Genomic DNA, 26,133 nt, shown 5'->3' on the forward strand with positions numbered 1-26,133 from the left:
AAGAAGGCCAAAGGTAACATGGTAACAGTCATATTCTTGAAAAAATGAGATAGAATTTCCAATAAAAGAAAATTCTTCCTCCAAGGAAACTACTTCTGGAGAGACATATTGGCACCTGGAAGTATTTTAGGATAGTCGATGGACAGAGAACATTTATTTGAGGATGTTTGAATGTAACATTCTCTGTAGAAAGTCTATCCAAAACTTTTAAGAAGAAAACTTTTAGTTCAGCAAGCATCTATTAAACTGTCCACTTGGTACCTACAATGACAACCTAATTCAGAAATATCTACTGAGAATTTCTTTGTGTTAGGCCCTGGGCTAGGGGCCAAGGGATGCACTCTCTGACCCTGAGGAACTCTGCAGAGTGGAGGTGAGGGGCAAGTCAACTGGTGGTTATTATACAGTGATGAGGGTATTACCAAAGATCTGTCAGGCTGGTTACTGAATGCCTTTGCATCGGAGAAAGAGCAGTCTACTTTTTGAGGAAACTCAAAAAAATCTCCATAGGTGGCATCAAATGAGATAATGGCCTATTAAACGTACATGTGTTTATGCATATCCTTGACTTAGGGTGTCGTCCCAGCCAGACTCTTAAGAGTGAACCCTTATCACACTGTTTGTGAGACAGGTATTGTTATTATCCCCACTGCACAGATTAAGAAATAGATACACAGAGAGAATCAGGAACTTGCCCACTATCACATCACTTGTATGGGGGTGGGGCCAGGGTCAGGATTGGGCCCTAGCCAATTTGACTCTAGAGCTCTCAATCTTACTGAGCAGACCGGGACCACCCAGGAAAGGGAACTCTTAATGTGTGAGCATGGCTGCTTTAGCAGGCAGTTGGCTTGTGAGTTTAAGATTTTAAGCAGCAGGGAGGAAATTTTATTTCTGGTTAAGTACCCAGAAGCTTGTCTTATCATTGCTGCCACTAGGATGCAAAAGGAGTACCTTTGCAGTCAGCAGAGAAAGAATTTTGAGCATCTCCTGAGTGCTTTTTTGAATAGTTAGGAGTCAGCTTCCCATTTCCCGTTTAGTCTGATGAAGATGCCCAGATTAATAATTTCTGTTTAGTTCTCAATCACTTACTGCCCCGAAGATCACCCCCGCCCTTATCTACTTAAGATCACCCCCGCCCTTATCTACTTAACGGCTCTCACCTTGGAGCCCTTGCTTCAAGTGGCCTTCAGGCTTCAAGGAACCAAGGTTCCCTTGCCCTGTTTATCCTTTTCCTTTCTGGCTCCAACGGACCCTGGGGCAGGGTGACCCTATTAAAGATTCTGTGAAACAAAGTTGTCTGTCATCTCTTTAGAGACACCTCTTCCCACTCTACAGGGAATTCAAAAAGGAACTCTGTTTATCCACTCCTTCCACCATCCCTGGAGAGAGGACAGGTTGGAGTAGTAACACGTGGTCATTGCTGGAGTGAGCAGCTACTTTAATGATTGGATAGTGCCAATTCTCATCCCACCTCCCCACCTTGAACAGCTGACTGGCTGATCTGGTTTCAGTGTTCCATGCCTGGCTTGGAGAGTGGGAGGGGGGCACATAAAAACTGCTCGTGCCTCTCCATTCTGTGTCTCTTTCAACTTTGGCTTTGTTATCTTCCTTCTTTAATCACTTTTCACTCCCAACTCTGCTGTTTTCCATTCTTCTAATTCTCTGGAATCTTCCAAGCAAGCAGCTGTAACTTTGTCTGTCCTCTCCACCCAGCCCCCTCCCCGCCCCCTGGGAAGACAAGGAGAGAGCACCCTCTCCCAGTGGGGCTAGGCCTCGTAGCTGCTGTAACCTGAGAAAAGAAGGAAAAGGGCCAGGCCTATTGAGCCAGCAGTGAGCTCCCTGTGGCCTGCCAGAGGATAAGAACCTTGCTCACTCAGCGCCCTCCCTCCTTTCTTTCCCCTCCCCTGCTGCAGCAGGGCCCTCCCCCATCCGCACACACGGGCTGCTGGGTAAGTGGCAAGATGGCTCCCCTGCATGTCTCCGGCTGATCGCCGCCGCTCCGCCAATACAATAGAGCCAGCCACTACCAGCAGCCTGGCCCTCATCCTCCTTCTCCTCCAGAGAGACCAATCCAGCCGAACTCGGGGTTTGCCGTGAGGACTTAACGCTTATCTCTTAAAAGCCAGATCTATTTTAGCCTCCCCTCACCACCACCACCACCACCACCACCACCACCTCCTCCCCTTCCATTTACCATTTTTTGGATCCCCAATTGCTGCATCTTGATTTTCTCTCTCTGGATCGGGTGGCTGGGGAGGAGCTGGTGGGATCTTGGGACAAGGAAGGTGTTTGGTTTTTTTTAATTTTTTAGGATTTTTTTTTGTTTGGTTTTTGTTATTTCTTCCATTCCAGAAAGGGATAAACAGCACTTCCAGGGGGAGAAAAAAAATCATGTTATCAGAAAGCAAAGAAGGGTGAGAGCTTCACATTTCCATGTACCCCTTTTCCCCACCGCTTAGCCCACCTCATCTTCCTTCTCTTCCCTATGGCTTTCATTCCGTCTTTCGTTTTGGTTTGTTTTCACTCATTCTGCCTTCCCCCTTTGTCCTTCCTGCCCGATTTCTAATTGGCCCCACTTGCCCTCTCTGTGTGGGAAATAGGTATTCTTTGGTTAAGCTTTTTCTTTAGATTTCGGCACTTGAATTGCGTGTTTCTGTGGGGGCCTGTTAGCTGGGGGCACAGTTCCGATTTTCCCCTCCCCCTTCCCGTGCATCCCTCCCTGCCTGCTCTGGAGAGGCTGTGCTGACCTCTGAGTGTCAGGCAGCCTGTCGGGAACGCTGAGGTTTTGGTGGTGGTTATCAGCCAGGGGAGGCTTGGTTTCCCCTCTCATGAAACTTAGGCCTCTGATCATCTTGATTTGATTTTTCCCCCCAGTGTTTGGGTGGTAATCGGGGTGAGGTTAGAGATAGAAGTTAGGGATGAAGGCAGAAAAAGAAGATGGGAAGATAGTCTACCTGAAGTAATCTCTGGGATTCGTTGCCTGATATGGGAGCTCACTTGTGTGATTCGGGGGGCAGTGGGTTCGGTGTTTGTGGGGGGAAGATGCATGGTGTGGGGAGGGTGTGTCCTGACTGGGAGGCCTGCTCTCTTTATCCTTCGGAAGTTGGAATGAGGGAGTGGGAGAAACTGGGCGAAAGCCGAATGTAAGAGCATTTCCTACACCTCTGAGCAGGTAAAAGTGGCCTGATTCTTCTCTGAGCTTTCATACTCTCCAGCAGTTAGAGTCTTCCCTTCTGGAAGAGGGAGGGTCCTTCTTGAAGCTTGAACCCTCACCAGCCCCCCTCTCCCTGCAGCCCCACCCCTGCCATTTCTCCATTCCTGGTGTCTGCAGAGCCTGTGGGTCAGTAGGCCCTTACTTATTAAGCAGTTGATTGAACAGAAGGTTAGGATCATTGTCCCAGCCATGGCCATTCTTTCTCATCTTTTTAAGGAATCAGGCTTCCCTTAGTTTCTCAGGCAGTTTTATTAAATAAAGGTGCCAGGGAATAGGGAGGCCACAGAGTTGTGAGCAAATCATAGTCACTTTTGAGGGACTGTTTCCAGAGAGGGTGTTTTCTCCTCTTACACGAGTACTCTGGTGAATTACCTAAGAACGGTTGGAGTCTTGACCTCACACATCACAGCTTTATCCCATCTGGGCAGTGGGTGGCAGTGGTTGCTGTAATCTGTGTTCTTTCCCCAGGAAAAACAGTTTCCCACTTTTCCTCTGAGGGCAAGGACTCTAGTCTGATCTGAAAAGCAGCCCTCCCACACCCACCCAAGTGATGAGGCATGGGGGTTTCCTGACCCAAAACCTAATGTCTTGCTCTCTCTTCCCCTTGGTTCTTTCCTGCCCTTCCCTCTCAACCTCTCCCCATACTGTCAGTGAGGAGAAGGAGGAAGTGACCATGGAGACAAGTGAAAACAGACCTGAAAATGAGGTTCCAGAGCCCCCCATGCCTAGTGCAGACCAAGTCAGCAATGATGACCGCCCAGAGGGCAGTGCCGAAGATGAGGAGAAGAAAGAGGTAAATATGCAAGCCACCTGTTGGGGTGGGTGGGCAGGAGTGGGCCTAGGGGAAAGAGTAGACGCTCTGGCGATCCCTCTTACACAGTGGGATAGCTTAAAGAAGGGACTAGACGGAGACTTGGATCAGGATAGGGTCAAGGGAGAATTCGCTGGTTTAGCAAGGGAGACCCCTTGTGATGGGGACAGGGCCCATTTGTTCCCGTTCCCTGGTTGGAGAGGTAGTGCAGTGCAGTCTCTTGGAAGTTTGTAACTAATGGGAAAGTCAGTTAATGGCCCTTTATCTAAGACCCAAGCTCAGCTTTCCTTGCTGCCTTCTCAAGCTTCTCCCTGAGGTAACTCCTTTAGCTTTCCCTCCTTTTTAAAAGCCTGTTGGAGCTCAACGCCATCTAGTGGGCTTTAGTGCTTCTCAGCTGACCAGCCATGCTGAGGAATTTTTGTTCCTCATCTGCCCCCCAGTGGTCTCATTGCAGAGATGTTGCCACTTGGAAGCCCGCACCTGGTGTGATCCCAAAGGCCCCTTCTCCATTTCTCTGACCCCTCTACCTCTTTTTTTGGCATATATGTTATCTTGTGTCCTGCACCCAATTCAGGGGGCTCCCCCCATCAGAGCCAGCGAAGTCTTCTTGGCTCGTAAAGTAATAGAGAAAGAATTAGCTGGGTTTGGGAGTGGGGTAACAGGGTGGGAGGGACTGTTGTGTGTGTAGCCTTTCTTTGGTGTGTGTTGCGGGGGTGGGGGCCGGTGAAAGTGATTTGATGTGCAGAATATTATTTATTACAAGGTCCTTCTTCCCCGTAAAACTTTGTCCAAGTACCTCATGTACGGTAATCCGCCCGTAAAATATAACCCTGCCCAACTGGCCAATCGCTGATGCCGCCTCTTCCTCTGGACCCACCCGCTGCTACTGAGCTGCCCAGTCAGAGCCGAGTCTGCTATCCAGGTGTCTTGGCCAGAGGGGGGCATGTATATGGGATCTTGTGATGGGCCCCCTTTTGCCTCCCTGCCTTGCTTACATCAGGGGGCCAAGAAGAGCACTGTTCTGGAGAGACTTCTATTGAGAAAGCAAAAAGCGTTTGGAAAGGGGTGGACTTGCATCATCTCCCTATTTGGGACACCCCAAGAAGAGCTCGTGTCAGTGCTGGGGCGCCTGCCCACATGCCCTTGCCCTTTTGAGGACTGTGGGTTGCCTTGTTTGCTACAGACTGTTGGGATCCCCATCTAGGGCACCAAGACCTCCTAAAGAGTCAATGTTTGTGATCACAGTGCCATGCCGTAAAATACTGAGTGGGGCTCTCGGCTTAAGCTGTGACGACTAGGAACCCTGCAGAGATGTCTAGGGTCTGAGCCCAGGGATTTAATGCTGATGACAGCCCAGCCATGTATCACCACTTGCTCATCAGATGGACTTTCCTTTGGTCCCTGTTGTCCATGGTGAAGGGCAGCATGTTGGTTGCTCCAACTTCTCCTCCATCCCTGGAGGCAGGGGCTCATCCATCCACCTGACTGGAACCACTGTATCAGCTGGAGTCCCTGAGGAGATGCCACACACAACTCAGAAGAAAAGTATTCTGACCTTGCTGCTGAATGTGTGCCCAGTCCTGGGGCTATCCTCTGCTACCCCCAGGCTGCCTTCGTCAGAGGCTCCATGATCCCACTCGGTGAGAGGACCCCCTCCCCAGTTACAGGCAGAGGAGAAAGGGACTCTGGAGTCATCACCTGGATTCCAAGTATTGGGTGGTGGTATTGCTGCAGCGTGCCACTGGTGGACATAGGGTCCTGCCTGCCTCTCACAATAAAAGGCCAGGACCATTCCTGCTACTCACAGGCCATCTCATCAGGGACTGCAAGATGATGCCCCTACAGGGCTGGGACTGATGTCTCTGCCCCCTTTTCCCCTGTACCCCTCGCTGAGCCTGGCCACCGCCAGTGAACTGTCTTGACATCATGGAAACTGGGCAGCGTCCCCCCACACGTTTCCCTCCCGCCCCCCCTGCGCCCCTGGGAGGACTCTGGCAGTGCCGTGCTGACCACCACGCCGTGCGCCCACCTTTTTTGCCAACCCAACCCCCCACCAATTGCACAGCGCCTAGCAGGGAGGGCTCATTCTGATTGGACCGGCGGTTGACTAGATACAGTACACAGTGAGGTGCGATTGGCTGAACTGAAGATCCCAGGTGTGAGATGGTACCTGGAACATTTGTCATATTCCTAGTTTATTTTCTTCTTTATTTTCTTCTTCTTCTTTTTTTTAATCTTTTATTTTAATTTTTTTCTTTATCTTTATTTTTCTGATTTCTTTATTGGGTTTATTTATTTATTTGGTTCATGTTTTCCTGTTTTAATTAAGACCTTTTTTTTTTCTCACTAACTTTCCCATCGAGAGCGGCCCGGCTAGGGGTCAGGCTGGCCCTTAACGGAGACCAAGGAGACTTGGTTAGACGACACAAACGGGGCTGGGGGGTGGATGGGGGAAAGGGATTTCATCAAGAGGGTCCTGCCCTACCCTTTAGAAGGGTGGTAGGTCTTAGTTTTTCCAGAAATAAGCACTGAAATCTAAACATGCTCTATTCCCCTTTTCTCTCTCTCTTCCTCTTTTTGCTCTGTCCATAGTGTTTTCCCCACTGAGTGTTTCAAAGGGACAAAAACTTGCTCAAAAGCAAGTTTGGAAGTTTCTGGTCCTTGGCAGAGCCCCTAAGGCTTAAACCCTGGTCAGAGAGGACACAGTAAGGCTCTGTGAGAGCTCTGTACAGTGGTTGGGAAGTCTGAGACTCTCCCAGGGGACAGTCTGCCCTTCGTAAAAACCTTCCTTTACCAAAGACACCTTTAAATCCTTTCTGCTGGCACTGGGCTCAGGAGCCTCGTCTCCAGTTGGTCTGGTGCTGCCCTTTCCCAGTGTGGCAGGGGTCTGGGCAGTCTGCTGTCTAAGCGACTCAAAGCTACTGTCCGTGAATGTCAGGCTGGACATTGAGAAAAGGAGGAGGGTTACCTTGAAGTTGCCATCCCAGAGTTGGTTTTCCTTGCTTCCTCGTGTTTTCCTCAAGTTAGCAAGGAAGACCTCGGAGGACCTGCTAACCTGGGCACAGCTTATTGGGCTTGGTGTCCTCTCGCCCCGTAGAAACAGTGGAAGAGGGCATGACCAGCGCCTTTAAAGGGCTGCGAGGCTACTGAGTTCCTCTTCCAGCTTATTTCTGGTTAAGCTAATACACAGGTGTGGTATGAACTAGATGACTTTTCCCTGCTGTGATGTTTGGTTTTATTTTTTTCTCTAACTTGCATTGATTCTGCTTCGTTTTTGCCGTTTGCCGCTTCTGTTTTGGTCTCTGTCTGTCTCTGTGTCTCTCTCTCTGTGTCTTTGGAGCCTGTGCTGAGATTGCCCCATCTAACCTCCTTCCCCCCTCTCTGTGGGGTGTGTCTCTTTCTCTTTTTTCCCCATTTCTTCTCTATACAGAGCTCGCTGCCCAAATCATTCAAGAGGAAGATCTCCGTTGTCTGTAAGTCCAGCCCCACATCCCTGATCAAGGTCAGGAATACCAGGAAAATCTGAGTTCATGGAGAAATAGATTACTGTTCGCTCTTGATGGGATTCCTGGGTCACCCCCTCCCACCCCACCACCACTGCTGAGCAAATCAACGTCTTCTTGGCATATGTAGGGTTCCATTTTGAAATTCAAAACTTTAGACAATCCCTGTCATTTTTCCCCAGTCATATTTCTTTCTTTCTTTTTTTTTTAAGTAATTTTATTGGGATTATAATGGTTTATAACATTGTGTAATTTCAGGTGTACATTATTGTTTATCAGTTCCTGAATATTATCGTGCTCACCCCTAGTAGTCTAATTTTTATCCATTACCATACATATGTGCCCCTTTGTCCCTTTCGCCCACCCACCCAGATTGCTTTCTTTTTTTTTAAGATTTTTTTTTTTTTCCTTTTTCTCCCCAAAGCACCCCGGTACATAGTTGTATATTCTTAGTTGTGGGTCCTTCTAGTTGTGGCATGTGGGACACCAACTCAGCGTGGCTCGATGACCAGTGCCATGTCCGCGCCCAGGATTCGAACCGACAGAACACTGGGCCGCCTGCAGCGGAGCGCGCGAACTTAACCACTCGGCCACGGGGCCAGCCCCCCGTATTTCTTTCTTAACTGTAACAAGGTAGACTGTGAGGTATCTCGCCGTCTCCTCTCCAGGCCTACGTGCATTTACTTTTTCAGATATCTGAACCCTCAGAACCAGGAGTGATTTTGAGGGGCTCCTATGTAATGCTTACCAGTTTGTGCTTCATTCTAAAAGAGCATCTGAGGAAATGAGAGGGCTCCACCCCTCAGTGACATTTTTAACATTTTCCCAATAAGGAGCTCTCGACTGAGAGAAGTATGAGAGAGCTTTATAGATGACATCATGATCTGAAATCAACGTTACTTAGATTTTAGTATTATGCAGTCTTGTTTTTTCTGCATTCCCGTGTTCTTCCCAGTCTGTCTTCTCCAGTACTTTAGAGATTTCTACCACTAAAAGTTTAAACTGCTCACCAACCTGGTTACCTCCCCTGTTGCCTTCAGAGATCAGTGGTTTTCATCTTTCAGGAAGTGGCTCCAGTCCTTTTCTTGTTCACTCTGGAGCATGGTTTCCCCAGTCCCCAAATATAATTTCCTTAGGTTTACCTTTTACTAAAACTCGAGTCAAAGGCTCTCTGTGGTTGTTGTGGTGTGAACCAGCAGAGGCCTGAGACCATCTAACTGTTGGATCCTATTTCTTGGGGACAGCAGCTACCAAGGGGGTGCCAGCTGGAAACAGTGATACAGAGGGGGGCCAGCCTGGTCGGAAGCGGCGTTGGGGAGCCAGCACAGCCACCACACAGAAGAAACCCTCCATCAGTATCACCACTGAATCCCTCAAGGTGAGGTGGGAGGCTCCGGGGAAGGGAGGGTGAGACACGTTGAGGTGGGAGTAGACATGGGCCCAGTGTAACGGGGTGGGGGGTATCTGTGTCCCAGAGCCTCATCCCCGACATCAAACCCCTGGCGGGGCAGGAGGCTGTTGTGGATCTTCATGCTGATGACTCCCGAATCTCTGAGGATGAAACAGAGCGTAATGGTGACGATGGGACCCATGACAAGGGGCTGAAAATATGCCGGACTGTCACTCAGGTAAGGCTCCTGCACCCCGGTGTCAGGGGAGGGGGGCATCAGCCACAGAGCAGGCAACTGAGGGCTAAGGTGGAGTCCTAGAAGGGAAGGCTCCCATCTGTGCAGGGGGTTGGGTTAATTTGCCCTATTCGGGGTCAGCAGGCAACCACATCCAGCCTGTTGTCTATAATAAATAAAGTTTTATTAGAACACAGGCACACCAGTTTATTTTCTCTTGTCTGTGGCTGCTTGAGTGCTATAATGTCAGACTTGAATAGTTGCAACAGAAACTGTATGGGTCACAAAGCCTAAAATAATTTACTGTCTTGCCCTGTAAGAAAAAATTTGAAATGTGCCGACTCCTGCCTTAGTTTTCCTTATGGAAGAGCTGAGGCATTAACAATCCCAGGGTCTGGGGGAGGTGCACTTAGTAATGAAATCTTTCCCTGATGGAAGGAGCATGCTAGGTTGACTGTACTACCCTCTCTCACCAGGAAGCCAGGAGCTGAAAAGAATGTGCTAGTTGGTCTTTAAGAATCCCTCCATTATCTGATACCTTACAGGTAGTACCTGCAGAGGGCCAGGAGAATGGGCAGAGGGAAGAGGAGGAAGAAGAGAAGGAGCCTGAGGCAGAACCCCCTATACCTCCCCAGGTTTCAGTAGAGGTGGCCTTGCCCCCACCTGTGGAGCATGAAGTAAAGAAAGGTGGGTGAAGCATGGAGTGGAAAGTCATGCAGCTCCCTGAATTCCCAGAGCACTTTATTTGGACCTCTCCTAAAGCATTTAATGTTTCCTGCCTTGTATTACAGTGTTTACATATCTGTCTTATCTCCCTCTCCTTGTTAAGCTACTTGAGGGCTGGGTTCAAATCTGTTTAATCCTTGAATCTCCTATTGAGGAGATTAGCCTAGACAGTGCCTTGCTCTTGATAGGTCTGCAGCACAGGTAGATGGAAGAGCGACTGCTCGGTAGGGAGTAACAGTCCTATTGGTGGTGGAAGAGCCAGCCCGGCTCCCTACTGAAAACCATTCGTGTGCTCTATTCGATAGTGACTTTAGGAGACACCTTAACTCGACGTTCCATTAGCCAGCAGAAGTCTGGAGTTTCCATTACAATTGATGACCCAGTCCGAACCGCTCAGGTGCCCTCCCCGCCCCGGGGCAAGATCAGTAACATCGTCCACATCTCCAATCTGGTAAGTCGTCCTTTCCCACAGTGCAGCCTTGTTTAGTGGTTAAGAGCTTGAGCTTCGGGCTCCTGCTTCTTAGGTTCAACACCTGGATGTGCCAGCTGCTCGCTCATCGACTCTGAGCAAGTTACTTCACCTCACACCTGTCTCCTCATCTGAGAAAAGCGTCAGCCCGCAGGGCCGTCTTGAGGATTTGCCTAGGGCCTGGCACATAATGTCTCAGTGTTACCACTCTTTTCTCCTTCCTGCTAGAGGGTTCCTAACCTCTCTGCCCTCATCCAGACTTCGAAGCTGAACTCCTGTGACAGTGGCTTGGGACATCTTGAGACTAGTGATATGCGCATCGTTCTTGCCTTCTGCAAGACCCTAAAACTATTTTCATTGGCAGGTTCGTCCTTTCACTTTAGGCCAACTGAAGGAATTGCTGGGCCGTACAGGAACTCTGGTGGAAGAGGCCTTCTGGATTGACAAGATCAAATCCCACTGCTTTGTAACGGTGAGGCACTGCTTTGTAACGGTGAGGGCAGGAAGCTCATTCTCTAGGTTGTGGCATATGCTTCCTTTTTTGACCAGCGTGGGCAGATTTGAGGGCACTGTGGCCAGTGGGAGGGACTGTAGGTCCGTCGTGACCCTCTGTCTTCTCCCTTGCTCCACCAGTACTCAACAGTAGAGGAAGCAGTTGCCACCCGCACTGCTCTACATGGGGTCAAGTGGCCCCAGTCCAATCCCAAATTCCTTTGTGCTGACTATGCTGAGCAAGATGAGGTAAGAAACCTGGGAAAAGGAAGGAAGGGAGGGGAGGGGCAGCTGTTATCTGCTAGATTCCAGCTGAGATCCTGGCCAAACCTGCAGTCACTGGGATTCCTTCTCCCTCCCCTTCGGTTCCTTGAGTTGAACCCTGGCTCCAAAGTCTCTGTGCCCTGTTTCCTGGGCTGCTTCAGTGGGAGGGATGTCATCTCCATCCTGACTGTCGTCGTTCCTCTGCCCACAGCTGGATTATCGCCGAGGCCTCTTGGTGGACCGTCCCTCTGAAACTAAGACAGAGGAGCAGGGGGTTCCTCGGCCCCTGCACCCCCCACCCCCACCCCCAGCCCAGCCACCACAGCATCCCCGGGCAGAGCAGAGGGAGCAGGAGCGGGCGGTGCGGGAACAGTGGGCAGAGCGGGAACGGGAAATGGAGCGGCGGGAGCGAACTCGATCAGAGCGTGAATGGGATCGGGACAAAGTTCGAGAAGGGCCCCGTTCCAGATCTCGGTCCCGTGACCGCCGCCGCAAGGAACGTGCGAAGTCTAAAGAAAAGAAGAGTGAGAAGAAAGGTACTTAGCCTTGAGGGCACCCATACCCACTGGTAGGTGGGAGAGGGACTCAGGTGGGATGGGCACAGAGTCATAGGCATCAAGTCTGACTCACTTTCTTCCCCCTCAGAGAAAGCTCAGGAGGAACCACCTGCCAAGCTTCTGGACGACCTTTTCCGGAAGACCAAGGCAGCTCCCTGCATCTATTGGCTCCCGCTGACTGACAGCCAGGTGAGTCCCCGCCTTCCTGCCCTGCTCAGAGCTGCATCAGGCAAAGGGGCAGAGCAAGGGGGAGTCTTAGGCCCATGAGAGTGAGTGGACCCAGGTATCGGCTTAGGATAACGAGGGAAGGAACTGAGCATCTCAGAGGCAGTTTTAAGAACCAGCTGATGAGTCTGCTGTAGGGAAGCCAAACCCAAGAAAGTGAAGGGAGACACAGAGACCGGGGACTCTGTGTGGATCGTAGGAAGCTGGCTGAGCCAGCATCACTTCTTGGAAATTGATTTTAGTTAGCTGAGCCATCCGTGTTTTGTAAACTCATCCATTTCTCTGCTTTTTAAATTTGTTTCTTTATGATGGGCCTTTTGGGAATTTTAGGCTTACGCTACTCAACTAGAGTAAAGAGATTTGTTCCTATCTAAGTAGCTAGGAAAATACCAGAGGCAAGGACAGATGTGACTGCTGAGCCCCACCCTCACCCCCACCCCCCACTTCGTGCTTAACAGCAAAGCTCACAGTGACCCTGAACCAGGAGTGCGGGGTCCAGGTGCAGATAGACCAAGCGGGACTGCCGCACGCAGGGCTCAGGTGCCTGTTCTCTGCCTTTCCTGCCTGCAACAGATTGTCCAGAAGGAGGCCGAGCGGGCTGAACGGGCCAAGGAGCGCGAGAAGCGGCGAAAGGAGCAGGAAGAAGAAGAGCAGAAGGAGCGGGAGAAGGAAGCAGAGCGGGAACGGACCCGACAGCTGGAGCGGGAGAAGCGGCGGGAGCACAGCCGAGAGAGGGACAGGGAGAGAGAGCGGGACAGGGAGCGGGACAGGGGGGATCGAGAGCGGGATAGGGAAAGGGACCGCGAGCGAGGCAGGGAGAGGGACCGCAGAGACACCAAGCGCCACAGCAGGAGCCGGAGTCGGAGCACACCTGTGCGGGACCGGGGCGGGCGCCGCTAGCTGGGAGAACACTAGGGAGAGCTGTGGGCACCGGCCACCTGCCCCGGGGGGTTCAAGGCCACAGAGGGATAGGTACAATCACCTCCACCCTGGAACCAGGGGTCTCTCACACCATTTGCCCAGTGCTGTCGTATGGCTGCCACCTGTCCCCATATACCAAATGGAGCAGTGGCCATCTCCCCCCCCACCCTCATAGCCTATCTCTTGGGACTTAGCCCTTTCCTCCCTCTCATTCCCCATCGTTAAGTCTGTGAGAGGGAAGAGCTAGGTTAGGGAGGGATGTGGTTGGCCCAGAGGTGGGGAACAGCTAGGAGCCCCAAACCTCTTTCACTTTTCCTCCATCCTGTTCACCACCTCCTTTGGGCACTCACAACCCTCTTGGGAACAGCCGGGGCCAGGACTGGGTCACCTATGAGCTGAATCAGCATCTCCTCCTGAGTCCCAGGGCCCCTGCAGTTCCCAGTCTCTGTCCTGCAGCCCTTGCCTCCTGCCCACCGGTTCCACTTTATATCCACCTTTTCCTTTCGTTCAATTTTTATTTTTATTTTTTTTATTATTAAATGATGTGGTCTATGGAAAATAATAAAAATCTGACTTAGTTTTAACTAGTGTGTGAGTGGCTTTCCTTGTGCAGGCCAAATGGAATTGAGAGGGTTGTGGCGTGGAGCCAGCATCGCTTCCATTCCATACACTGACTTAGGCTGCTGCTTCCTGGATCAGGGACTGCCCCCCTCCATCCCTGCCTTGGCTCTAACCACACCACAACTGTGGCTTTTCCTCCCTGCAGGGTAGAGGGAAAGACCCCTGGGAAGAGCGTCCGGTTCCCTGTTCATGGTCCCTGCTAGAGGCATTTTGGTCACCCGTCCACCACCTTCAAGGTGCCTCCCACAATTGCCACCAGGGGGCGGCAGCCGCTCGCTTAGTAGGCGCCAGTAAATGAGCTTCCCCAAAACGCTCCACTCCCCGCCTCCGCGCTCTCCCGCAGATGTCGCGCCTGGGTCCCTGTTCCTTGGGCCCAGCCCGCGGACTCTGGACCCTTCTGCCGTCCTTAAGCGCAGCCCAGCCGGCCAGCTACCGTGCCCTGCCTGGGCTCCCAAAATGCCGCCGTGGTCCACACCAGCCCCAAAAGCTGGTCCGGGGGCGGGGAGCCAGGCCTGTCCGCAGTGGGCCCCTCATTCGCCGCCTCACCGCGCGCTCGCCCTCCGCTGGGGGCACCGCTGCGGGGGCCGTGCGGGCCGCTTCGCGCCTCCCGGGCGCCCTCCCCGCCAGCTCTTCGGAAACGGCCGGGCGCCGTGGCCTGGCCGTTCTCCCGCCCGAGTGCCCGCCGGGCGCTGCGGGCCGGCCCGGGAGGGGCGTCGCATCTGTATGCGCCCGGCGGCCCGGCAGCGCCGAGGGGGCGGGAGCCACGCGCCGCCCCCGCCCCCGCCGCGCGGCCCGAGCTGGCCGGGGAGGGTCGGAGGCTGGGCTCTCCTCTCCCGCGCGGCGCGGGGCCGCCTCGCTCCTCCGCAGGCGGAGCCTCCTTCCCCCGCCCCCTCCGTCTCGCTCCCTTGTTCTCGCCGGGGCCGCTCAGACCTGCAGCGGAGCCGCGGCGCCCGCTCGCTTCGGCTTGGGGCTGCGCCCCCGGGACCCGGCGGCGGAGGCGGGCGGGGGCGCTCCCCGCCGGGCTGGGCCCCTCGGCACGGCCAGGTAAGGACGACTGCCCCGGAGCCCTGGGGCAGGGATCGCGGAGGGGCAGCAGGGGGCCCGCAGCTGCGGGTGTCTTCCGAGCGGTGCGCTCCGCGGCTGGGAGCCACTGCCGGCTCCCTTCTCCCGCGCTCTGCCTCTTTCCCTTCTTCCCTCGCACCTCTCTCCCTCTTTCTCCCATTTTCCTCTCCCTTGATTTCTCTTCACCCTGCCTTCTCTCTGCCTGTTTGCCTTCTCTCCCCCTTCCCTCTGTCTCCCCAACCCTTCTCTCCCTCTTGCCGTCTTTCTCCATCTCCTCTTCCTCTACCTTTTTCTGCCTCTACCTTTCTCTCCTTTCCTGTCTTCCTCTTTTCCTTTTCCCGCTCTCCTTGCCTCCCCTGTCCCCTCCTCTCCTCTCCTCTCCCGTTCCCGCTATCCTGTTTCCCACTCCTCTGTCCCTTTCCTTCTCCCCTCGTCCCGCCTCCCTCTCTGCTCCCCGGCTTCCCTCTGGCTTCCCTCTTCCCCCGGGAGGGAAAGGACTGTCAAGTGTGTGTCTGCTCTAGGGGAGGAGGGGCGCAGCCACAGCTACCTGAGGGGTCCCCCCCCCAGGAAGAGACACAGTGGGAAGGGTCCTCTCCCTAGCTCCCTCCCCGCACCCCCTCCTGGCTGCCCCCTCTCGCAGAATGAAGTTCCGGCGGCCTGGTCTGACCCCCGCAGCTGAGGGCTGCCCCTGCCTGCCCATCACACGGGAAGAAAGCCCCTATGCGCCCCCCCACCCACTTCCCCTCCCCAAACCTGGTACCTGTGACTCCTCTCTGCCTTGCAGACGCCCAGCTGCCTCCTTTGGTCTCTTTCCTTCTGTCTCTTGCTGCCATTCTGTCTCCGGCTCTGCCGGACAGTCCCTGAGTCTTGGTCTCACCCTCAATTACGCTGTGTCTCTGGCGTCTGGGTCTGCCTCTGCTCCCCCTCCCCAGGCTCCTGGCCCTGCCCCCAACTCTACTCCCTCTTCTTTCAGCTCTGGCCCCAGCTTTGCCTCATGAGCCCGGTCCCCCATCAAGGACTTCAGCTGGCAGTGTGGGCTGGGGGCTGGTTCTGGAGAGGTGGGGTTCCCCGTGGAGGAGGGACTTTCACGGGCCTGTCTTAGGCTGCACTGCTTGTCATCTCTTAGCCTGACTCTAGACACCCTGAGGCCACACCTCCATGAATCTCAACCCCTGGATTTTAAGCCTTTTCCCTGGTAGCGCCCATCGCCTCCAACCCCCTCACTGCATGCCCAATCTGGGAGGACAGGGGCCAGATTTGGGGTTCCCAGTGCTCCCAGCATCCCCTCTCCTGTTTTCTTCCCCAGCTTCTCCACTCAGAGTTGACTGGCTGGAGATTTATCAGCTTGGAGGGCTGGAGGTGAATACAGGCGAGCCTGGGTGGAGGGAAGGATCAGACTGTCTGCTCTGCCTTAGTCTGGGTTCTGGGCAGTGGGGTGTCTGGTTCCTTGGAGGTCTGCGTTTTCAGCATCTAACTTTGGTGAAGGGGAAGGGTTAAGGATTTCCTTGACCCTGAACAGCTACCTGTCCTGCAGGTGTGGATCCATGGGGTAACCCCAGTGCATCTGCCCCTCTGCCCAGCCAGCTCATGCCTCAGCGCCCGGGGGCAGTGAACAGAGCCCTGGCTGGAGCCCAAACATGTGGGGCCTAGTGAGGCTCCTGCTGGCCTGGCTGGGTGGCTGGGGCTGCATGGGGCGCCTGGCAGCCCCAGCCCGGGCCTGGGCAGGGTCCCGTGGGAGCCCAGGAGCTGCACTGCTGCGGACCCGAAGGAGCTGGGTGTGGAACCAGTTCTTCGTCATTGAGGAATATGCCGGTCCAGAGCCTGTCCTTATTGGCAAGGTAAGGACTGGCCCCTCCCATGTCTGCCCTGACTCCTGAGGCCCTTAGGCCCTGCCCTCCACCTTCCTCACTCTTCAGTGACCTTGGTCCCTCAGGACTCCCAACACTTCACCCGATCCTAGACTCGGACTCTTTAACCTTCTGTCCCTGTGCTTGGAACCTGCTGCCATATTTCCCTGATCCCTACAGCTGCACTCGGATGTGGACAGGGGTGAGGGCCGCACCAAGTACCTGCTGACGGGGGAAGGGGCAGGCACCGTATTTGTCATTGACGAGGCCACAGGCAACATTCATGTCACGAAGAGCCTAGACCGGGAGGAGAAGGCACAGTACGTGCTACTGGCCCAAGCCGTGGACCGAGCCTCCAACCGGCCCCTGGAGCCCCCGTCAGAGTTCATCATCAAGGTGCAAGACATCAACGACAATCCACCCATCTTTCCCCTCGGGCCCTACCACGCCACAGTGCCCGAGATGTCCAATGTTGGTGAGCGCCCCAACTCTGAATGTCCTGGATCCCGTCTCCTGGAGCGCCCTCACCTCTCCTTTCCCCATTGCTTTCTGCCCCCGAATCCACCTCCTGCAGCCCAGCTCAAGTCTGGGTCCCCTTCATCTACTGTTCTTCCCCACCTTCCCTGCCCCTGCTGAGTGGGGTGCCGGGATCCCCCACAGGGACATCAGTGATCCAGGTGACTGCTCACGATGCCGATGACCCCAGCTACGGGAACAGCGCCAAGCTGGTGTACACCGTGCTGGACGGACTGCCTTTCTTCTCTGTGGACCCCCAGACTGGTGAGGATAGAGGTCAGGAGCCTGGTGGAGACGGCCGTGGTACCCAGCACCCCCTGACCCAGCATCTCTCCCTAGGAGTGGTGCGCACCGCCATCCCCAACATGGACCGGGAGACACAGGAGGAGTTCTTGGTGGTGATTCAGGCCAAGGACATGGGCGGCCACATGGGGGGGCTGTCGGGCAGCACTACAGTGACGGTCACCCTCAGCGATGTCAATGACAACCCCCCCAAGTTCCCTCAGAGTAAGGGGCCAGGGCTCCACCTGAGCTATCCTTTGACCACCCCACCCCTTCAGCCCCTGGAGAAGCCATTCTTCCCCACCCCTCCCCCATCCAGGCAGGAGTGGGGGATGCTGGGGGAGGGAGGAGGGCTGGGAATCTCTCTAAGAATGTCTCCCCTCCTTCCACCTCCAAGGCCTTTACCAGTTCTCCGTGGTGGAGACGGCTGGGCCGGGCACCCTGGTGGGCCGGCTGCGGGCCCAGGACCCAGACCTGGGGGACAACGCCCTCATGGCATACAGCATCCTGGATGGGGAGGGGTCCGAGGCCTTCAGCATCAGCACAGACTCCCAAGGTCGAGACGGGCTCCTCACTATCCGCAAGGTTAGCCTCCTGTCTGCTAACGCTTGTGGACTCCCTCATGCCTGCCTCCTGCCCTGTGGTATACGCTTCTTACTGGTCAAGAACAGACTCAGGACCCCTGTGCTGGAGCTCAGAGATCACAGGCGTCTCCTCATCTTGCAGATGAGGGCCTGGCGCCCAGAAGGGGGGTCTGAGTGACTTGCTCAAGACTTTCACATAGCAAGTCTGTGAGGGAGCTGGGGGCAGACCCAGGCTACTGACTAAGTAATCTGCCCCCACCCTCACCTCACCAGCTGGGCACTGCCCCCTGCTGCCCGCTTCTCCTCTCAGGAGGGCTGGGCGTTGGATGCGTGTGGGGAAGGGACTCCTCACCTTCCAGGAGCCTGGGCCTGCCCTGGTTTCCACACACCTCAGCCACTCATCTCCCCTCACCACAGCCCCTAGACTTTGAGACCCGTCGCTCCTACTCTTTCCGTGTGGAGGCCACCAACACACTCATCGACCCAGCCTACCTGCGGCGAGGGCCCTTCAAGGACGTGGCCTCGGTGCGCGTGGCTGTGCAGGATGCCCCAGAGCCACCTGCCTTCACCCAGGCTGCCTACCACCTGGCAGTGCCCGAGAACAAGGCTCCCGGGACCCTGGTGGGCCAGGTCTCAGCCGCTGACCTGGACTCCCCGGCCAGTCCAATCAGGTGAGCTGGGGGATGGGCTGGGGCAGGGCCTGGCCTCCGGGAAGGAGCCCAGAGCAGGCTATTCCCACCCAAGGATGTGCCCCTCTTACTGCAAATCACACTCCCCTCCTGGCAGAGGTCTCCCTCCCTGCGGCTCTGGGGGCCAGGGGAAGGCTGGAGACCTGGCTAACCACCCCCTGACTCTCCCCATCCCTCTGGGTGGATCAGAGTGGCGCCTCCCGGTGGCAGTCTGAGCAGATGTCATCTCATCTGATGAGTGTAACTGATCAATTGATCGCTATCACTATTGATCCCTCCCACAGCGCTGCATGTTTTACCCACTTGGTAACATTTAATGCTCACAACTGCTCTCTGAAGTGGTCATTGTCATCACCAGTTGTTTTAGAGGTTAGGCCCTGAGAGGTTAAGTAACTTGCCCAAGGTCACACCGTCAGTAAGTTGCAGAGCTGGGATCCAAATCCAGACTTGTCGGCCTCCAGTGGAGCCACTCTTTCCACGGCCCGCCAGCATCCCTGTCACAGCACTTCAGGAGGTGCTGGGGTCCGTCCCATTTGGTAGTTGAGTAAACAGGTTAAATGATTTGCCCAAGGTCACACAGTTGGTCTGAGGCAGAGCAGGCAGACCTAGAACACCAGTCCCTGGGTCCCCAGAACAGGCCAGAAGTCTGAAAGAGAAGCAGTGTTTACCCCCTCCCACTTCCACCTGTCACTGTCCCCTCAGCAAGAAAACCCAGTCCCTCTGAGTCTTAGGACAGGAGCATCAGGGTGATGACTTCCACGGATGTTCGTCTTTTAAGGGGATGATGTGAAATATGGCTCTGGGTGCACAGGGCAGGCAGGCTCTGCCCCACAAGCTCGGGCCCTCTGTCCAGATGAACCATGAGGCCCAGCAAGGCGAACAGAAAGGAGGGCAGGGTAGCAGCAGGCTCTGGCCCTGCCCCCAGCTCAGCCCCCAGCTCGGCTCCGTCTTCCCCAGATACTCCATCCTCCCCCACTCGGACCCAGAGCGCTGCTTCTCCATCGAGCCCGAAGACGGCACCATCCGCACGGCAGTGCCCCTGGACCGCGAGGCTCGGGTCTGGCACAACCTCACAGTGCTGGCCACAGAGCTCGGTGAGGAGTCCTGGGCCCCCCAGAAGGCCCAGGTGAAGCAGCTGCCTCCTGGCAGAGCAGCTGTCCCTGAGCGTGGGGGCGGTTACTGCCATCACACTGTCACCAGTGTACGGCCACTGGGTCCCCAGCCTGGACCATCACCAACAGGCAGGCCTCCTCGTCGCCTAGGCTGGGCTGGACTGGGCTGGGCACAGTGGGTCTGCCTGAGCATTCCCCTGACCTTAAATTCGCTCCATACCTGACTTTCCCCAACCCAGAAATAAACCTAACCTCAAATAGCTCCCAGCCCCTAATGAACCCCAACCTGCACCCTGGCAGACCCTGCCCTGCCCACTCTCTGCTTCAGGCTGGAGGCAGGGGCCGGGGAAGGGCTGGGCACCTCCTCTGGGGGCTGTCTGGGGGGCCCCTGTCAGTCCCCAGTCCCCACCAGCCTCTGGGCAGCCCTGGCCCTTAGAGGCGGGGAGAACTCCCCCACTCTGTGAACCTCCCCATCACCCTGCTCAGGCCCAGGGCTCCCCACCTTTGCTGTGTGTGTCCTGTCTGTGGGAGTTGTCACTGAGTGTGTAGATGTTGGTACATGTCAATGACGGGCTAGATGTGTGTGTGCACATGGGTGTGTGCTTACCTGTTTATATAACTCCATGTGTGTGAAAAATACACACATATATCTGTGAGTATATGTCTATAACTGGACATATATGTGTATATAGTTGAGCGTGTAGAATTCTATGTCTGTTATTTTGTATACGTGTAATTGGATGTGTATAGCAATAGGTACGAGCAGCTGTTTGTATATATTGTTTTGTGTATGTGAGTGTTCGTGGACAGATAACTATTACTTTTTGTGTATCAGGCACTGTTCTAAGTACCAAATGTGGATTAATCCATTTAAGCATCACCACAACTTTATGAGGGAAGTATAATTATTTTCTCATTTTAAAATGAGGAAATTCAGGCAAAGAGTAGTTAAGTAACTTCCCAAGGTTACCCAGCCGTGAAGTGGTGGAGCCATTGGACCAGGCAGGCTGCGGCGCCTGAGCTGTAACCCACTGCACCACACTGCCTTTCCAGGGTGTGGCATTGTAGGCGTACGGGTTCATGTTCACGTCTGTGCAACTTTTCTTTACATGGCAGTGCATGTGCGTCTGTCTGTGTGAATGTCCCTGTGTGTATATGTGTGTATATATAGTGTGTTTGCAGCTGCCTGTGTATACGTAGCCCTGTGTGTGTGTGCCCTTCACTGTCTTCCGACCCTCTCACCAAATCCTGCAACCCCACTCAAACCCCGATATCGACTAGCAGGCCCTGTGCCTTTACTGCAGTGAAGGAGTGGACCCCAGCCCCGCCTCGTCTCTGGGGTATCCCGGACCCTTTAGCCAGGCAGCCCACTCAGCCTCCTCTGCCCAGGCTGCGACCTCAGCCCCTCCACCAGGGCCAGCCAGCTCTCCTCCTGCCCGGGGGAAAGGCTAAAGGGACCAGGGGGCTCAGCCTTGGAGAGGCGAGCAACAGGGTGGGCAGGATACATGATTTCCATGCTTTCTTGGATGGCAAGTGAGGAGTAAGGCAGGGAGTGGTGGGAGCCACCTGATGAAGGGATGTATGACGAGGGGACCCGTGTCTGGCTGTGGTGTCCAGGCTGGCCTTGCTTTGCACCCTGTGCATCATGCAGCTCCTCCCTTCCCAAGGTCAACTCTAAGTGATGCTCATTGCTACACCACAGCTCTCAGACCTCTGATGGGGCATGTGTGTTTGTGTGTGTGTGTCTGTCTGTCTGTGTATGTGTGTGTGTCCCACTGGTGCCGTGTATGAAAATGCATTCTCTGGGCCCTGGGGGGTGCAACACTGCATTCATTGTATATATCAAACATCCACTTGATGGATGTTGCATTTGTTATAAATGCTGAGTGTACATCGAATATATGGTATGAATGTGTTTGTATATTTCATGGCTGTTGTCTGTGTGTGTCCTGTCTGCATCTTCTGTCTGCCTTTTATTTATGCTGCATGTGCCCTGTGTGTGGGTTATTGTATGTGTATATCATGGGGGCCACATTCCTATTGAATGGCTATTGTGTACTGCACACATCTTGGGTACTACCTGAATGTTGTATGCACTTGGTGTTGTTGCATTCATTTCACAACTCTGTTTGCTACTTGCATGTTGCATGCATGTTGCATGTGTGTGCTATGTGCTCCGTGTGCTATCCATACCCATGCGTCATGTGTGTTGTGTATAAACTGTTGTGTGTGCGTGTGTGGGGTGTATGTGTTCGTGTTCTGGCTTCAGACAGCTCCGCACAGGCCTCCCGGGTGCAAGTGGCCATCCAGACCCTGGATGAGAATGACAATGCTCCCCAGCTGGCTGAGCCCTACGACACCTTTGTGTGTGATTCTGCACCCCCTGGCCAGGTGAGCCGCTGAGGCAGAGGGGTTGGGACCTCAAGACCTCCAGCTGCCCACTCCATACAAGGCCTCTCTTCTCCCTCCCAGCTGATTCAGGTCATCCGGGCCCTGGACAGAGATGAAGTCGGCAACAGTAGCCGTGTCTCCCTTCAAGGTCCTCTGGGCCCTGATGCCAACTTCACTGTCCGGGACAACCGAGGTAGGTGGCCTCCTGCAACCATGCCCATGCCTGCCTCCGTCCTCCTGTCCTTCTCCACCACCCCCTAGCCCAGCCTGCCTGAGCCCTGCCCATCTTCCCGGGCGCTCCACCCAACAAGGTAGATGTCGATTTGCACGTTTGCTCTTTGCAAACCTTCCCCCTGGAAAGCTGTCTGAATGGGCTGCGCTGACCCCACTGGGAAAGTGTCCCAGGAGGTGCCCCAACACCTTCCCTCTCCCACAGATGGCTCCGCCAGCCTGCTGCTGCCCTCTCGCCCTGCTCCGCCCCGCCAGGCCCCCTACCTGGTTCCCATAGAACTGTGGGACTGGGGGCAGCCAGCACTGAGCAGCACTGCCACAGTGACTGTCAGCGTGTGCCGCTGCCGGCCTGATGGCTCCGTGGCGTCCTGCTGGCCCGAGGCTCAGCTCTCACCCGCTGGGCTCAGCACCGGGGCCCTGCTTGCCATTGTCACCTGTGTGGGCACCCTGCTTGGTGAGTCAGGCCACAGTGGGACACGGATGTGGGGTCCAGGCATGAGTGGGTATGGAGAGGAGCCAGGAACCCGGACATAGGGGAATCCATCCTAGGGCTTGAAGGAACCCTTGTGCCTGGCTGTTCCCACTGCCTGATGCGTCCAAGGGAAAAAGCTCTGGCCTCATGTCCCTGATATACCAATCCATAATAACTGGAACAAGCCATAAAAAGTGTTTATTGAGCCCCGACTCTGGGCCACGTGTGGCGCTGGGCACATCACTTGTGGTGTTTCATTTCATCCTTCTAACAACCCTAAGAGGTAAATATGTTTTCCCTACAAGCAATCTAAGGGCCAAAAGGGTTCCCCTGGTCACACAGCGAGTAAGGGGTGAAGTCAAGATTCAAACGAGGCTTGCCAGATGTCAAACGCGGGGCTTGCCACCCCTAGGCCACACTGCCCGCTCTGTCCCAAACCGTCTGCGTGCTCCAGGCTCAGCGGCCCGTGTGCGCCTCTCCCCAGCCCTGGTGGTGCTCTTCGTGGCCCTGCGGCGGCAGAAGCAGGAAGCCCTGATGGTGCTGGAGGAGGAGGACGTCCGCGAGAACATCATCACCTACGACGACGAGGGCGGCGGCGAAGAGGACACGGAAGCCTTCGACATCAGCGCCCTGCAGAACCCCGACGGGGCGGCGCCGCCGGCCCCCGGCCCGCCCGCGCGCCGCGACGTGCTGCCCCGGGCCCGGGCGCCGCGCCAGCCCCGGCCTCCCGGCCCCGCCGACGTGGCCCAGCTCCTGGCGCTGCGGCTGCGCGAGGCAGACGACGACCCCAGCGTGCCGCCCTACGACTCGGTGCAGGTGTACGGCTACGAGGGCCGCGGCTCCTCCTGCGGCTCGCTCAGCTCCCTGGGCTCCGGCAGCGAGGCAGGCGGCGCCCCGGGCCCGGCCGAGCCGCTGGACGACTGGGGGCCGCTCTTCCGCACGCTGGCCGAGCTGTACGGGGTCAAGGAGCCCCCGGGCCCCTGAGCGCGCTCTGCGGTGCGGCAGCCCGCACAGGCCCTCTGAGTGAGGCCCCCGGGGTCCAGGCAGGCGGCAGCAGCCCAGGGGCCCCGTCCCGTCCCGTGTCCCTCCTCCAAGCTCCCCCAGGGCGACCTCCTTCTTCCCTGCCTCCTCCTGAGTCGTCTCTCTGTCTCTCTCCAGGGATCTCTGTGTCTGTCTGCCACGCTCCCTGTCTGGGTCTAGGCTGTGTGGCTCTGACTCTGAATCTGTCCTCTCACTGTGATTCCACTTTCTCCGTGGCTCTCTTTTTGTCTCCCCGATTCTAAATCTCTCACACACGCTCTCTGTCTCCCTTGCCCACACACACGCTTTGTGTGTGTCTCCTGCCCACATCTGCCCACGTTCTCTCTGGGTCCCTGTGACTGGCTTTTTGGTTTTCTTTGTTGTCCATCCCAAAACCAAGAGAAACTTCTGGCCACTGCTGCCCACCCTCCTGCAGGGGATGTTCTGCCCCAGGTCAGTGCCCCTAGACTCTGTGGGGCACAGGGGTGGCCCGAAACCCACCCTGACTCACCACCTCTAACCAGGCTCTCCTGTCTTTACAGACCTGCCCACATGGTTCCATCCATCACTCATGGCCTCATCCTGGCTCCATGGCCTCCAGCAGAGAGAGGGAGCCAGCCCACCTCCCAGGGCGACAGCTCTAGCCCCAGTGGGGGCTCCTTGGAGCTCTGCCCAGCTCTCACCTACCCTGGGCCTCCCAGCTCTGGGCTTTGTCATGTGTGCTTCCCATGCCCCAGGGGGTGGGGAGGGGAAGGAAAGGGGGAGCAGCTGGGGAAGGGGAAAGAGGGAGGAAGGGGAGGGGCCTCCATCTCTAATTTCATAATAAACAAACACTTTATTTTGTAAAGCTGGAGCCCTGCTTCCTGTTTCTGCACTCAGGTTTCTGTGTCCAGCTTTACTGTGCCAAAGGGCGGGAGGCGAGGCCCAAGCCTGTCCCTTCGGCCATTCTCCTCCTTTGGGGGTAATCTGCTTCAAGTCCCTCCACACAGAGGAGAGTTTGGGTTGATTCTATTCAGGGAGTAAGGAGATAGTGACTTGTACCCCACTGCCACCATCAATTCTCTGGGCTCCCTGTTGGTCTCAAATGTCCAAGGAAATTAAGATGTGGGGATTGCCCCAAAGGGAGGGTGGGAAGGAGAAGTAGAGGATGAGAGCTACTGAGAAGAGATAAAAGACTAAGAGAGGAAGGGGGTTGTAGACTAGAAAAAATGTGGGTGGGGGTGGCAGGGACAGGAACAGGCACAAGCCAGTCCCTGCTGGTGCCTGTGGTGCCAGTGGGGGAAGGGTGGGCCAGGGTGAGATGGCACAGTCACACTGAATTCTCCCCAGGCCATGGTCTTACTCTTCATGGAGCACAAAGGAGGCGGGAGAGGGACCAGGCAGGCAGGTTGTGGATGGGCTGAGTCAAAGTCACCTGGTGGGGGAGGGAGCATCTCTCAGCGGCCACTCCCTGAGCCGGGAAAGAATCCACCCAGGAACCAGCATAAGCACCCAGGCCCCCGAAATCCAGGCAGGGCTCCTGGAGACCCGAGTAGGTGGGTCAGGACAGGCCCCTGTGACCCTCCCCTCCCAGTGTGAGGTGTTGGCAATCCAATCGGGGAAAGCTCTTCTGTGGAAAGAGGTCCTCTCTCACCTCCCACGTCTGCCTGATTAGGCGAGGGCAGCCAGGTGGTGGGAGAACAAGGACCCCTCCCCCCCGCTCCGGTGCTAGAGTTATTTACTCTGCCCAAAGGCCCAGGCGAGAGCCAGCTGTCTGTGCCCTGAAGGAGACAACAAGGAGGCAGCACCCCAAGCAGGGTGTCAGAGGGACAAGGGCTTCCATTCAGGGCAGGACGGGCAAGATCTCTGCCCCTTTGGTCTCACCCTGACGTCTGCATCAAACCTTCAGGAACAAGTGGAAAGAAGGAGGGACTGAGTCTTGGGCCACTCCTAGGTAGTGAGGGGTGCACTGGAGTGGGACGCAGGCCTTCACCTGCTCTCCTAGCCTCCCTAACACCCTCCTCCCATCCTCCCCAACCCATTAAACTTCGAGGGAAAAGCAGGGCACAGGGAAACAGGCTTGTCAGCAAGACCCTTGGGCTTATGTCTGGTCTCAAATACCTCATCACCTGGAAGGACAGAACCTGTCAAAGGAGTGAGGAGGTGCAGGACCACGGAAGGAAAAGAGAAAGGAAAGAAGCAGGGAGGTGATGAGAGAGGGAGACGGAAGAGGGGCTCCCCTCCTGTTCCGCCCTCTGCCTGGGTTCAATCCTCCTTTCCTGGTTTATGGTTTATGGGAAAAGGAGGGGCGCAGAGCATCCCAGGGGAGTGAGCACCGTGCAGTTCCCAGCCAGCCTCTGGCTGGGCTCAGGCAGCAACTCCAGGCTCCAGGACACCGCTCCCTCCCTACCTTTTCTCAGGATGTAGATGGGAGGATACAGGAGAAGTGAACTAATGGGATGCGCCCTGCCCCCTCCTCCTCTCTACTCTGGACCATTTTCCTAAAAGAAATAACAG

The 26,133-nt window shown here is 55.4% G+C and overlaps 2 protein-coding genes across 8 annotated transcripts in view; both read left to right on the forward strand.

Moving 5' to 3' along the window:
• ACIN1 (apoptotic chromatin condensation inducer 1) overlaps positions 1-13,394 on the forward strand; it is a 28,470-nt gene extending 15,076 nt beyond the window's left edge. For 2 of the 5 annotated variants that reach the window (XM_046654743.1, XM_046654748.1), the window contains 11 exons: positions 3,869-4,010; positions 7,459-7,501; positions 8,776-8,909; positions 9,007-9,159; positions 9,702-9,843; positions 10,188-10,333; positions 10,716-10,823; positions 10,985-11,092; positions 11,319-11,643; positions 11,753-11,853; positions 12,463-13,394. In XM_046654743.1, the coding sequence (XP_046510699.1) occupies positions 3,869-4,010; positions 7,459-7,501; positions 8,776-8,909; positions 9,007-9,159; positions 9,702-9,843; positions 10,188-10,333; positions 10,716-10,823; positions 10,985-11,092; positions 11,319-11,643; positions 11,753-11,853; positions 12,463-12,789 (1,729 nt within the window). In that variant the 3' untranslated portion in view covers positions 12,790-13,394. The remainder of the gene's footprint in view (positions 1-3,868; positions 4,011-7,458; positions 7,502-8,775; positions 8,910-9,006; positions 9,160-9,701; positions 9,844-10,187; positions 10,334-10,715; positions 10,824-10,984; positions 11,093-11,318; positions 11,644-11,752; positions 11,854-12,462) is intronic. The other 3 variants (XM_046654745.1, XM_046654744.1, XM_046654746.1) reach the window with 3 other exon arrangements.
• Positions 13,395-14,331: 937 nt separating this feature from the next.
• CDH24 (cadherin 24) lies at positions 14,332-24,435 on the forward strand. Of its 3 annotated transcripts, XR_006887730.1 has the most exons (14): positions 14,422-14,475; positions 15,800-15,852; positions 16,028-16,331; positions 16,521-16,815; positions 17,001-17,120; positions 17,196-17,363; positions 17,536-17,723; positions 18,140-18,393; positions 19,369-19,505; positions 21,793-21,914; positions 21,996-22,107; positions 22,351-22,599; positions 23,102-24,090; positions 24,180-24,435. XR_006887730.1 is itself a non-coding variant. In XM_046655482.1 (13 exons), the coding sequence occupies exons 3-13, from the start codon at positions 16,131-16,133 to the stop codon at positions 23,599-23,601; spliced, it is 2,346 nt and encodes a 781-aa protein (XP_046511438.1). In that variant the 5' UTR covers positions 14,422-14,475; positions 15,800-15,852; positions 16,028-16,130; the 3' UTR covers positions 23,602-24,435. The 3 variants fall into 3 exon arrangements, 1 of the variants encoding a protein (XP_046511438.1); XR_006887731.1 differs by lacking the exon at positions 15,800-15,852 and having other exon boundaries at positions 14,332-14,475; XM_046655482.1 differs by having other exon boundaries at positions 23,102-24,435.
• Positions 24,436-26,133: the final 1,698 nt, after the last annotated feature.

The sequence above is a fragment of the Equus quagga genome, chromosome 2 (assembly GCF_021613505.1).
Source record: "Equus quagga isolate Etosha38 chromosome 2, UCLA_HA_Equagga_1.0, whole genome shotgun sequence".
Classification (NCBI taxonomy): domain Eukaryota; kingdom Metazoa; phylum Chordata; class Mammalia; order Perissodactyla; family Equidae; genus Equus; species Equus quagga.

Bases quoted from the DNA above. Each gene is read 5' to 3' on its own strand.
- CDH24 (XM_046655482.1), top strand. From the start codon at position 16,131: ATGTGGGGCCTAGTGAGGCTCCTGCTGGCCTGGCTGGGTGGCTGGGGC. The intron at 18,394-19,368 runs GTGAGCTGGGGG...CGTCTTCCCCAG, and splicing joins TCCCCGGCCAGTCCAATCAG to ATACTCCATCCTCCCCCACT. The intron at 19,506-21,792 runs GTGAGGAGTCCT...TTCTGGCTTCAG, and splicing joins AGTGCTGGCCACAGAGCTCG to ACAGCTCCGCACAGGCCTCC.